We start from the raw sequence: 12435 nt of genomic DNA on the forward strand, positions 1-12435 counted from the left end.
CTTGGTGAAAGGAGTCACAGAGAAGGGAAGTGTGTGTGTGTGTGTGTGTGTGCGTGCGCGCGCGCGTGTGCCATTCACAATAGTTGGTGCTTTGTGTGGCTTTATCCCCCCCACCACATAACCCCTTGCCTCCCCCCACCCTCACCCCACGTTGCAGCCAGGGCAGAGTTGGGGTAGAGCGCTGTTTCATCTCTGGCATGGGGCTCTCACCCCTCGTGTTGGGGGTCCCCACCCCCAGCTTGTTGGCCATCCCTGGGTCTCCAGCTTGGCTGAGTTTCTAGCCGAGGGACTCTATGTCTTCATCTCCACCTCCTGGAACGCAGGGACCAGCTGGAGCCACCCACAGCCCGCATGGAATCCCAGCCAGGCTGCGGACAGCCCCTGGGCCCGTGCGTGCATGCAGTGGGGTTGAGGGACCGGCAGAGCTGCCCTACAGACAGCCCTTTCCCCACTGAGCTGAGGGACGGGGAATAGCAGCTAGGCTGCAAGCTTCAGGGGACAGCCCGGGCTAGGGCTGTCACCTTCTCTAGATCCTCATCCCTCTGGATAGACTCACTATCGTTGTTCAGCTGTGTGCCACACAAATGCACCTGGCTGTGTGTTCAAGATTGCAGGCTGGACATCCTGGTATCGGGCCACCACACATCTTCCTACAGATGTTTGCCTGTGAGGGCTCTCCTGGTCTCATTCTCATAAAGAGGCGGCCTAGCACCAACCTCCGCAATCAGCCCCGCTCCCCACGTTGGATGTCCAGCTGTCCAGCCACCTTGGACTCATGCCCGTCTTTCTGGAGGCTGATCTGCACTTAAACGCTTGCTAGGGAAGTGGAGGGCAGAGGCTTTGATTCCTTCTCCCCACTGGTCCCAGACCTCAAATCCCACCCTATAGCCTCTCCACCCCAGCACTCAGGCCTCAGGCCACCCCTCTTTGCCCCAGCCCCGCCCCCTCCAGTGACTGCCACATTCTCTGCTGCTGTGCTTTTATTTCCTTAGGAAAGTAGCTGAGGGACTCTCCGTGGGGCTGGGGATAGGACAGAGCTCAGCTCCTGTTACTGGGCGGCAGTGGCAGCCTGGGAAGAAGGGGCGGATGCAAGGTCAAGGTGGTTCTGCCAATTGTCTTTGACAGTCTCTCCCCTTCTAAGAGCCCACCTCCACCTGAGGGGTGAGGGGACCCCCCCCAGGGCTGCTGCTCAAGGCAGTCTGCTCAGGAGTCTTACCTAAGAGCCTCAGGCTCAGCTAGAGGCCAGGTGGTAGCTGCTCTGAGGCTGACCTCGGGTAAAGGGGTCGGCTGAGGTCATAGTTCTGCAGAGGAGAGAGGGCAAGGTGGAAGGACAGAGGGAGAGGGGAAGGGAAGAGGGAGGGAGGGACAGAGGGCAGTGACGGTCTGGACCCTCTCTTCTGCTAGCTCCTCTTTGACAGCCAGAAAAGCAGCCAGGCCTGAGCCCAAGCAGCCAAGCCATAAAACATGGGCGCCTGCCAACTCAGGCTGTGTCATGTGAGCCCAGGTTTTGAAGGATTGAGTAGAAAGGAATCAGGAGAGAGGCAGATCCACCATCCATTCATCTTTGACCCTCCCCCACTGCCCCTGCACAGAGAGGAGCTGAGGGGGAAGGACTGCTGCTGAGAGGGAGGAATCACTGGACAGCGAGGACAGAGGTGGAGAAGCTGGAGTAGTCAAAGCCAACCAGAGGCCTGGAGTCTGTGACTCACACCTGTAACCCTAGCTACTCAAGAGGCTGAGATCTGAAGATCGAAGTTCAAAGCCAGCCTGGACAGGAAAGTCTGTGAGGCTCTTTATCTCCAATTAACCACCAAAAGCCAGAAGTGGAGCTGTGGCGCATGTGACACAGTGTTAGTCTTGAGCAGAAACAGCTCAGGGACACCACTCAGGCCCTGAGTTCAAGCCCTAGGACCAACACCCAACACACACACACACACACACACAGAGCCAAGCAGAGGAAATGGCCTCTCAGAGGAACAGACAGCCTGAAGCAGGAGAAAGGCCTGGAACTGGCTGGGATAAGGCTGAGGGAGGTGACACGGGAGAGAACAGAGTTGGGGTGAGAGCTGCTACCTTGTCACATGGGGGTTCGGGCGCCCTTGGCACTCTGCAGAGCTTGGGGTGGCCTCCACATTGAGGCTGTAGCTTCCTGTCCCCTGGGGCTGGATGCTGCCTCTGGTCCAGCCTTCCCAGTCTCGGCCTCTGGGGACGCTGTCCATGTACCTGGAGCAGAGGAGGGGTGGTGGACACTGTGCTGGCCTTGCCCATCCCCCTCTGTCTGGGGCACCCAAGCCCTTGTCCACGAGGGGGCCCGCTGGCCCTGCCTGAGACCTCCCTCCATGCCCAGAGCCCACCTGCCAGGGACTGCACTTAATATCTTAGGATCAATCCAGAGCCAGAGGCGGGTTGGGTGAACACCCATTCTCTCACCCCAGGCTGGGGTGATTCGGAATGGTGTGTCTTATACTTTTTTGCAGGGACAGCAGGCCTCCCCATTTCCTGGCTGCCGCCCCTCCACCCTCTACTTTCCCACACTCCCCCCACCCAACAAACCCCCAGAAAGAGCTTGCTTGGTTTAGGGGAACACCACACTAAAATTCAGCGTGGGATCATCTCCTGGAAGCAATGAGGAAAGTCTACATGGCCAGCCTCAGTCTGCCAGCCTTGGTCTTCCAGTCTGTGAAATGGGTCCCAGCAGCCAGTCTTACCCTTGGTTGTAAGTGGTCAGGTATTGCTGGTCCCTGTTGGGGTTACAGGAGCTCCGGAAGTAGGTGGGGTTGTTAAGAGTGAACCCTGAGAGCTCCTACGCCAGGAAGACAGGGCTGTCATCGGGTGGGGTGGATGGGGTAGTGGGGAGAGGGCTGGGTGGAGCTAGCCTTACCTTTCTCCCCACAGTGTCTCTGCCAAGCATGGCAACATTCGACTGTTGTACTCGCTGGGGTGCCTGGTGCTGCCGGGGTTCTAGACTTGCTGGGGGCACCTGGAGGAGTCAGAGCCACAAGGTAGAAGGTCAAGGAGGAGCCAGGCACCTGGAATCCTAGCTCCTCTGGAGGAGGAGTTCTGAGCCTCACAGTCCAAAGTCAGCCTGGACAGGAAAGTCCATAAAACTCCTATCTCCAATTAACAAGCCCCAAACTACTAGTGGAAGTGTGGCTCAAGTGGTGGAACACCAGCCTTGAGAGAAAAAGTCATGCAAGAGTCGGAGGCCCTGAGTTCAAACCCTATACTACACACACACACACACACACACACACACACACACACACACCAAGGATGGAGGGCAAGCCTTGGCTCACACTTATAATCCTAGCTACTTGGGAGACTTAGATCTGAAGATGGCAGTCCAAAGCCAGCCCCAGCAAGAAAGTTTGTGAGACTCTTATCTCCAAGGCATGACCAAAAACAGGAAGCGGAGCTGTGGTACAAAGTGGTAGAGCACTAGCAGGGACAGCAACCAAGCCCTGAGTTCAAGTCCCACAAGCAACAAAAAAAAAAAAAAAGAATGAGGCCAAATAGATGCGCATGGCCTTCCTGCAGCCTCATTGGCTGTTTCTGAGCCCACCATTCTCTCCCGGGCCCTCCCATGTCCTGCTTCCCTAGTTCCCTCACCCAAGACCTCCAGCACTCACTCTGGGGTTCAGGGTCCTCTCAGTCACTCGGCTGTAGCCTGATTCCCGCTCGGAGCCTCGGGCCAACACGGGGAGGTAGTCACTTCCCTGAGGGGAGCAAAGCCATCATGCCTTCGCATCTGGATGGGACCGCCTCCCAGTCTCCCCCCACCCCAGTGTAGCAGGCTTACTTGTGGGTAAGCCATCGGCATGAAGTCTGACTTGGTAGTACTCCGGCTTGGAAGGAGGCTCTGAAAAAGGGATCCACAGGGGAGCCTCAGCTTGGTACCTGTTCTCAGATGCCCCTCCTGTCTGGAAACCCTCCCTAGTGTGCTGGGTTCACATCACAGGACGACTGGGCCTCTCAGACGGGCCTGCACTGGGTGACTGAGGAAAGGAAAAAGCTAGGGGAGAAAAGCCAGTTCCGTCTATAACCCCGGCTGGAAGCCAGCAGAACCCACAGGACCCTGTCTGAACCCGGACAGACGCTGGCTGCCCATCTTCAGCTCTTTGGATCTCGGGGTCCATCCAGGAATTGAACCAAAACAGTAGTTTTCACCAAGTTCTTTCATCTTGTGTTTGAACACAGGGTGTGTGTGTGTGTGTGTGTGTGTGTGTGTGTGTGTGTGTGTTGTGCATGTACATATGTGCCAGTGCTAGAGATTAGAGGTTGAACTCAGGGCCTCGTGATTTCCCCTTGGTTTTTTCACTCAAGGCTAGCCCTTCTACTACTTGAGCCATAGCTTTACTTCTGGCTGTCATTGGAGCTAAGAGTCTCACAGACTTTCCTGCCTATGCTGACCGGTCAGTGATCTTTACATCGCAACCTCCTAAATAGCTAGGATGAGGGGCGTGAGCCACTGCTGCCTGTTTTCCATGTGGGGCTTTACCATGGAATCTGTAGACCACAGGGCTTCAGAGACATGGAGGGTCTAGCTAGGGCCCCAGGAACTTACAGAGTCTCCAGGGGCAACCTGGGACGGTGGCTGAAAGACAATAGGATTCTTGGTGGACTCTTCGGTGAAGCCAGTCTCCTCCTTGGCGCCAATAGACTTTTTGTGCAATAAATCTAAGAGACAGAAGTCCTCTGCTGTGCAGGATGCCGGAGGCCTGGGCATGGCCTGCCAGGCTCAGTGTCTCAGCCTTGGAGCCAAGGCCAAGGATTGTGCTCTCTGAGGAGGATCTTGGTCACCAGGACAAAGACTCCAGACCAGAGGAGAGCAGAACTAAGGACCAGATGCCAGGCCAGGAGCTGGCTCTGCTCAGCCCCCCTCCCCTTGGATCTGTGACACAGCAGGCCTTGGGCATAGAATGGCCATTGGGCCCGCGGGGCCCCACGGGGACAGCAGGCAGGGTGGCGTGAGCTCACGCGTGGGCTTACCTGCCTGGTGAGGAGGATCTTTGAGGTACTTGGAGTTGTACTCGGAAGTCATGAACCGTGGGCCCTAGAACACAGAGGAGGGGTATGGGGACTGAAGGATGATCATGGTGTCACCTTAAAGCGGCTTGGGAAGTATCCAATCACAAATCCCCCTTGGGAAGTGAGGGGGACCCCTGTGAGGTCTCCCTGGGTGATGCAGAACGTGGGATCACGGGGACAGGCTTGGGTCCTCGCCTCGCCCCCGACTTCCGGCTTCCACTCACGTAGCGCTGGTTCTCCAACTCCAGGGAGCCCTTGTCCAGATGCTGGTGGAGGAGAGGCACTTCCTTGGGCTCCAGCCCTGTGATAGTCTGGGGTCCATGATCCTGTGTATCGAAATGAACCTTCCTGACCTGGAAGGGAAGGTACCAGTAACTCTGTGTGCATACTTCCTGATTCTCCCTCTCCCTTCACACAGCACCTGAGTGACCCTGTGAGGAGAGAGCTGGTGGGGCCCCATGGTGCTCTGGGGGCAGGGAGGCCCCCCTCATGCACTCAACCTGACAGGAGCCCACGGATACCCTGGCCATTCATGCTGCTTGCCTCTCTGCTACCCCCCTGGCATCTGGGGCCTTGGCTTCTGCGGCTGGCAGTGTCTGGAGCTCACTTGCTCACTTCTCTCAAATGGCTGCAGCTAGAGGATGCTACCTTTCTTCAAGATTTTTGTCCCCAGTAAGATTTTTCCCAGCTCTCACTCACATCCCTGCTCCTCTGTTCCCCATCTCCTCCAAACTGACTGCTAGGATGAATTTGGATGCATGGATATGTGTTCTGGAGGCCATGGTGATGATAAGAACCATGGTAATAATGGTGAGAGAAACCAAGAAGATAGAGCTAGGGGTGCTGGCAGGTCACGGCTGTAATCCTAGCTACTCAGAAACCTGAGATCCAGGGATTGCCTAGGTCTCAGTTAGCAGTGCTGTCTCTGGAGACATTCAAATTCCCACCTCCAAGCTCTCCGCCTCCCCCTGTCTCCCCTCCAGAGCTCCCATCCCCAGGCCTTCCCCCTCTTCCCCCCCACCCCCCCCCCCCGCACTGACCTCCTTGGTAATGGCCCCTGTGTGGAGCCTCTCCCGCCCGTAGCCTGAGGGGGACTGGTGCATGTTCCAGGGCAGTGGGCCTTTGCCATCCGGCAGGTCCATGGGGCAGTAACTCTGGCTGGCCACTGTCTGCATACTGTCTCGGACATGTTCTCTGGTGAGGGCAGGCAGAGCAGGAGCTGGGACACCAGAATCACCTGGCCCCACCTGCCATTGTCCTGAGCAGCTGGTGGCTTATTCCTAGAGGCGCCCCACTTCCTCGCCTCTCCCAGAGGCCTCGGGGATCCCCTGGCCTCATACCTGGCACCCCTCGAATCCCAGGCTGTGGCTAGGGGTGCTGAGGCCCAGCAGGACAAGGGGAGGGGGCGCGCAGACCATACCTCATGCTGGGATTATCCACTTTGTCCATGCTGGGCTGGTAGGTGACCAGAGGACGGTAGTTGGATTTGTAGCCTGTGCCTTCATGGCTGCCCATTCGGGGCTTGAACTCATCTCGTCCTGCAGAGGGACAATGGTGGGAAAGGGGCAGGGGTTCAAGTCAGCAAAGGTGAGGAAGAAGAGGAGAAGGAGGAAGAAGAGGAGGAAGAGGAGGAGGAGGAGGAGCAGGAAGAGGAAGGGGACTTGCTGAGTACAGCTGCCAACTCCTGGAGTGCAGGGATCACTGTGAGACAGGAGCCAGGGACACCTGGCACATTGGAGCTGCGACATCAGGACAGTGGAGGCACAGGTCTGTGTGGCCAGTGACAGAAGGAGGTGACAGGGTTGGGTGTGGGGCAGCCAGACTGTGCTGCTTGAAGGGGGGTGTGGAGGGTCTGCTCCTCCCCCGAGAGCCCCTCTGTCCTTCCCAGGGTTCCAGAGGTGCAGGGGTCTCCTCACCATAGGCTGTGCTGTAGCTGGTGGCATAGAATTTCAGGGGGTCTGAGCAGCCCCCCGAGCTCATCTTCACAGAAGGGGAGACAACGCCGATAGGAAGTTTCCCCATCATGGTGCTGTGCATAAGGCAGGGCCCTGAGGGCCTAAGAAGCAGCGCAGGGCACTTCATCAGACCCCAGCCCCAGCCGTGAGGACCCTGGCAGGGACAGTCAACCCCCTACCTGGCCAGATTCTTTTGCTAGATCTCCATCCCCATCCTAGACTCCCACACCCCAAAAGAAAAAAGAACTGCTCTTCAATTACTATCATCTGGTTTCTGTGCCTCATGTCCTCTTCCCAACTTATTATGAACCTGATACCCCCATTTTACAGCTGGAAAAATGAGGTCTCTGGGCATGGCTGGCTCATGGTAAGTGACAGAGCTGAGATTCAATGCTTCTTGGGACTTGTGGATCACCCCCAGCTCCACTGCTCACACCCAGCCCCACTCTTGAGTCTCTCTGGCTCCCCAGCCTTGCCCATGTCCCACTGAACACTGGCTCAACTCTCTCTGGGCCCCAGGAATCAGGCCCCACCCTCACCTGCCCTCCTGAGTAGCTGTGTGGTCCTCAGAGGCCAGAGGAGGCAGGAGCCACTCAGAGAAACCAGTGGCCACACCAGCAGAAACAGAGGGTTGCTTAGCAACCAGTGCCTAGCAACAGCGTCCTCACAACTCTGCAGCCCTTAAGGGCTCAGGCCTCACTGAAGGGCTTGTGACCTGGCCAGGAGGGGAAGGCCAGGACTGGTGCCTCTGAGATCAGGCCCTGTCTGCATGGCTCCTGGCTGGTACCTGGCTGCCTGCACAAAGTCAGACAGCGTTTCTGTCTGAGTCACATAAAATAAAAGATAATTCCGAACAACTCGCTCCTGTTTATTGAGTATCCACTTCTCACTAGACACTTTACATCTTTTATCTCCATCTTCCGAGCGGCTCTGCCAGGTAGTTATTATTATCTCTATTTTCACGAGGAGAACATGAGATTTAGACACGCCAAAGCAGCTTGGCTGGCCGCAGATCTTTAATCAGAAAATAAGCCAGTCTGAGATTCAGACATGGGTGAATACTGGATCCCACTCTTAGGCCTCTCAGTAAATTAATATTTACTATGCTCTGCTCCCGGCAAGGCTGCACTAAGTCCTTTGACACACATTTTTCTGGTACAACTTCTCTACCACCCTGTGCGCAGGGGCCTTCTCTGCCTCCTCCAAGTCCTCCAATTCCCGCAAGAATAGGATTGTACCACACCTCCTGTGAGAAGTAACCAGCGTGACGGTGTAACAGGGGTAATGAGACCCTTTTCCCACAAGCTGTGACTCAAATGAGGCCCTCTGAGGATTCCACAGCCCAGGACAGGGTCAGCTTTATAAATGAGACCATTAGAGCCCCTTCCCCCACCAGAAACCAGAGGCTTCTGGTTTGTTGCATTTGTCAGTTTCTGGGGTATAAGGAGTCCCCCATGGTTACTTTCAAATTGCTAGCAAGAAGACACCAACAGGACCTTGGGAGGCTAACTCAGAAATGTATGACATTTCTCCCACACAGACCCCACAGAGATGGGCCTGGCCTTTGAACTCAAGGCCCCACACTTGCTAGGTGAACTCTGCCCCCTGACCCACACCTCCAGTCTTGTTTTTATTTTGTTTTGCTTTGTGCCTGTATTGGGGCTTGAACCCGGGGCCTGGGAACGGTCTTCTAGCTCTTTCACTTAAGGCTGATGCTCTATTGCATGAGCCACACTTCCACACCTGGCATTTTCCTGGTTAACTGGAGATAAGAGTCTCTGGGACTCTTCTGCCTGGCTGGCTTCAAACCTCAATCCTCAGATCCCGGCGTCCTGAGTCGCTAGCATATAAGTATGAGCCACCAGGACCTGGCTTCAGCCTTTTTGTTTTCTAGCTATTTTTACCGTAGGGTTTTGCTTTCTGCCTGGGTATACATCCTCAGGCCTGCCCCCTGTGTTTCTGTGCACCAGTACATGCAGCCTCCCTCTGTGACTCATTTTTCTCCTCCAGGGTGGCCTGGAACTGTAATCCTCTGAATCTCAGTCTCCCACATAGCTGGGACATACCATAGGTACCCACCTATGGATTGAGAAGGAGGAGTCTCACAATCATTTCTGCTAGAGCAGCCTCACTCTGTGATCCTCCTGATCTCAGCCTCCCATGTATCTAGGATTACAGGTATGAGCCATTGGTACCTAAGTCGAGTAATTGACAAAAGTTTAAGTGGCAGAGTTTAATAGCCAATTTACAGATGTTCCAGAAGTTTCTCTTTACCTTGTGCAAGCATGTGAACTGGTTCCAGTGTACCCTGCTCTCCTGGGAAAGTGAGGTGTAAATGAACCAGGAGGCAGAAGGAAAGGGCTGCCCCATCCAGGAAATGCTCTAGTTCTATTAGCCCTGCCTGCAAGGGGCTTGTGCCAGGCTCTCATAGAGAGGCCTGGTTCAGGTGACAAAGGCCTTAACAGGACCAGGAGGGGGGGGTGCAAACAGAGAGGCAGAGCTCCCAGTCGCCTTATCTCCCTGCTTACCAGTCAGTAGCACCAGGCAACTGCCAGGCTCAAAACACATAGAGAGAGCTATGCACCCTGGCTTGTAATCCTAGCTGTACAGGAGGTTGAAATCTGAAGATCATAGTTCAAAGCCAACCCAGGCAGAAAGTCCATGAGCCTCTAATTTTCCATTAGCCAGTAAAAAGCTGGAAATGGAGCTGTGGCTCAAGAGGCAGCACCCAGGCCCTGAGTTCAAGCACCAGTACTCCCCCCTTCCCCCCAAAAAACAAAAAGAAAAATAAGAAGCGTTGGGGATTTAGCACAGTGGAAGAGCCCTTGCCTGGCAAGTATAAGGCCCTGAGTTCAGATTTTGGCTCCAGAAAAACAAAAACAGGACAAGGAAGATAATAGGTGGGGTGCATACATAGGATGAAGTCCTTGTGTCAGAAACCACAGCTCAGACTTCAAAGTCAGATTGCAGGAGCCCTGGGATCTGTCCCTGAATGCTTAAGACTGGGGCACGAGAGACTTGCGTTTCTGTTTCCTCGTTGACATCCGCCTGAAGGCTGTAGCTTAAGTGAAGGACTTAGCCTAGCACCTGGCACAGAATCAACACTGTCTGCCAGACAGGGAAGGGCCCTGGAGAGAGATGCCTTTGAAGTGCTCACTAGCTGCCAGGCAAAGGCTTGGGTCCAAGAGAGACCAGGTCCCTCAGGGCCCTGCCTTTGGGGATCTCGTAATCTAGGGGAACCTCAGGCCCCGCCAGGTGATGATGTGATTCAAAGTCCAACTATGGGCCTGAGTTCAACACCTGCTTCTGCTGTAAGACTCAGACTCATGGCTCCCTCCCAGAGCCCATTCTGTACCTCTAAGCAGGGAATACACTTTCGAAAAAGGCTGGGGGGCAGGGTTCAGCCCCTAAGGAAGCAGTGACCAGGTCTCTTCCTATCAGGGCAGAAGGATGGAAACATGTCTTGCAAGGGCCCTGATGGTATCTTGGGTGGTTGCAGAGGACTTCTGAGAAGCAGCAGTTCTGTCCCAGCTCCCGAAGGTCCGGCTGCTGGATCCCTCAGGTCCGAGTTTCTTTTTGCTGTATGGCGACACCCAGTGGTTGTCACTGAGAACTGCAGGATGTGCCACCGTGTGTTGTTATCAGGACTGGGGTTCCAGGAGGTGCTCCAGGAAGACGCAAAGTGATCAGATGGCCCCAGACTCCCCAGAACAGAAGAACTTGGAAACATAGTTCCCACTCAGGGTACCAGCCTAGGCTCTGCCCATCAGGATGCAGTGATCAAAGTACTGTTTGACTGGCCGGGAGTGTGGCCGAGTGGTAGAGTGCTCTCCTAGCATGTATGAAGCCCTAGGTTCTATTCCTCAGTACCACATACACAGAAAAAGCCCGAAATGGCACTGTGGCTCAAGTGGCAGAGCGCTAGCTTTGAGCCAAATGTGCTCAAGGACAGTACTCAGGGCCTAAGTCCAAGCCCCAAGACTGGCAAAAAAAAAAAAAGGCTGAATTTTGGGCCTCAGTCTGTCTGTGCAGTAAAGGAAGAGATCAAAGAATTGGCTCACCACATTCCACTTTCTGCTTGTCATTAAATTTATTGAGCACTTCCTCTGAGTTGGGTGCCGAGTTTGGAGTCATCTCTTTCATCACTCTACACCCTACAAGGCAGGAGGTATGCTGTTATTCTGTGGTGGTTTCTATTTTTCAGTCATGGCGCTTAGGCTTTTGAACTCATGGCATGGTTTCTGTCCCTGAGTTTTGTTTTGCTCAAGGCTAGCACTCTACCACTTTGAGCCTGGCTGGCTATGAACTGCAATCCTCAGATCTCAGCCTTCTGAGTAGCTAGGATTATAGGCGTGAGCCACCAGCACCTGGCTTTACCCTATTTTTTTTTCTTCTTAAAGGTAGAATCTCACTTTGTAGCACAGGTTGGAAGTGCTGAAATTGCAGGTGTGCACAACCATGCCAGAGAAGATTCATTTCTACTTCCCTCCTTTGAGAAGGCAGGTGTTGTGGCCTACAGATGCCAGGGGGCTTCTGCCCTCCATGCCAGCCCTGCATCCCCTCTGCCGGGAAGCACTTACACAGAGGACATCTCTGTGGGAGGCTGTTGGTGGCAGGGAAAGGGGCCCCTGGCCCTGGTGAAGATAAATCTGTGTGACTTTTTTCTTAATGGATGGCTTCTCTTTGGGGCTCAATGGAGGGAAGTCTGCTCGCTCTAGACCATGCTTGGCACCTGTACTAGTGGGACCAGCGCTGGCCATTTCTCCTGTCCCAGAACCCAGAGTGGACCAGAGGTCTCAGCCCTCCCCCCTTCCATGGGAACAGACACCAAGTGAACCCACCCAGCTCAGGCAACCACCCACTGTGTGAACACACCCTCCTCCCCCGCCGCTGGATGCCATAGAGGACCCTCTTGAGGAAGTTTTCATTTGTTTTGTGCCAGTCTTGGGGCTTGAACTTCAGAGCCTGGGTGCTGTCCCTGAGCTTTTTTGCTCAAGGCTGGTATTCTACCACTTGAGCCACAGCTCTGCTTTCTGTCCTCTTGGTGATTAATGGAAGATAAGAATCTCACAGCCTTTCCTGCTCAGGCTGGCTTTGAAACTCCATCCTCAGATCTCAATCTCTCTCTTTTTTTTTCTTGCCAGTTCTGGGGCTTGAACTCAGGGCCTGAGCACTATCCTTGGACTTTCTCAAGGCTAGAGCTCTACCACTTGAGCCTCAGCACCACTTCTGGTTTTTTCTATGTATGTGGTACCAAGGAACGCAACCCGGGTATTTATGCATGCTAGGCCACACCCCCAGCCCAGATCTCAACCTCTTGAGTACTAGGATCACAGGTGTGAGTCACTGGCACCTGGCAGAGCCCACCTTTCAAAAGTGCTCTGGGGGCTGCATTCACTGAGCAACATCACCAGAGGGGCAGCTAGAGCCCCAGTCTCATCTCCCCCCACTC

At 54.7% G+C, this 12435-nt stretch overlaps 1 protein-coding gene across 3 annotated transcripts; it reads right to left on the minus strand.

Moving 5' to 3' along the window:
* Nucleotides 1-962: 962 nt before the first annotated feature.
* Saxo4 (stabilizer of axonemal microtubules 4) lies at nt 963-7591 on the minus strand. 3 transcript variants are annotated; one of them, XM_090347564.1, is made up of 14 exons: nt 7523-7591; nt 6945-7084; nt 6449-6566; nt 6069-6222; nt 5253-5381; nt 4990-5053; nt 4565-4677; nt 3800-3859; nt 3630-3716; nt 2882-2980; nt 2709-2803; nt 2074-2223; nt 1217-1301; nt 963-1069 (listed from the first exon to the last, which is right to left on the minus strand). In XM_090347564.1, exons 2-13 carry the CDS (start codon nt 7063-7065, stop codon nt 1232-1234), a joined length of 1260 nt encoding a protein of 419 aa, XP_090203690.1. In that variant the 5' UTR covers nt 7066-7084; nt 7523-7591; the 3' UTR covers nt 963-1069; nt 1217-1231. The 3 variants fall into 3 exon arrangements, with proteins under 3 accessions (XP_090203690.1, XP_090203692.1, XP_090203693.1); XM_090347566.1 differs by having other exon boundaries at nt 6945-7057; nt 7523-7587; XM_090347567.1 differs by lacking the exon at nt 7523-7591 and having other exon boundaries at nt 6945-7091.
* Nucleotides 7592-12435: the final 4844 nt, after the last annotated feature.

This window comes from Megascapheus bottae, chromosome 16, assembly GCF_031878675.1.
Source record: "Megascapheus bottae isolate mThoBot1 chromosome 16, mThoBot2.hap1, whole genome shotgun sequence".
NCBI classification, from domain to species: domain Eukaryota; kingdom Metazoa; phylum Chordata; class Mammalia; order Rodentia; family Geomyidae; genus Megascapheus; species Megascapheus bottae.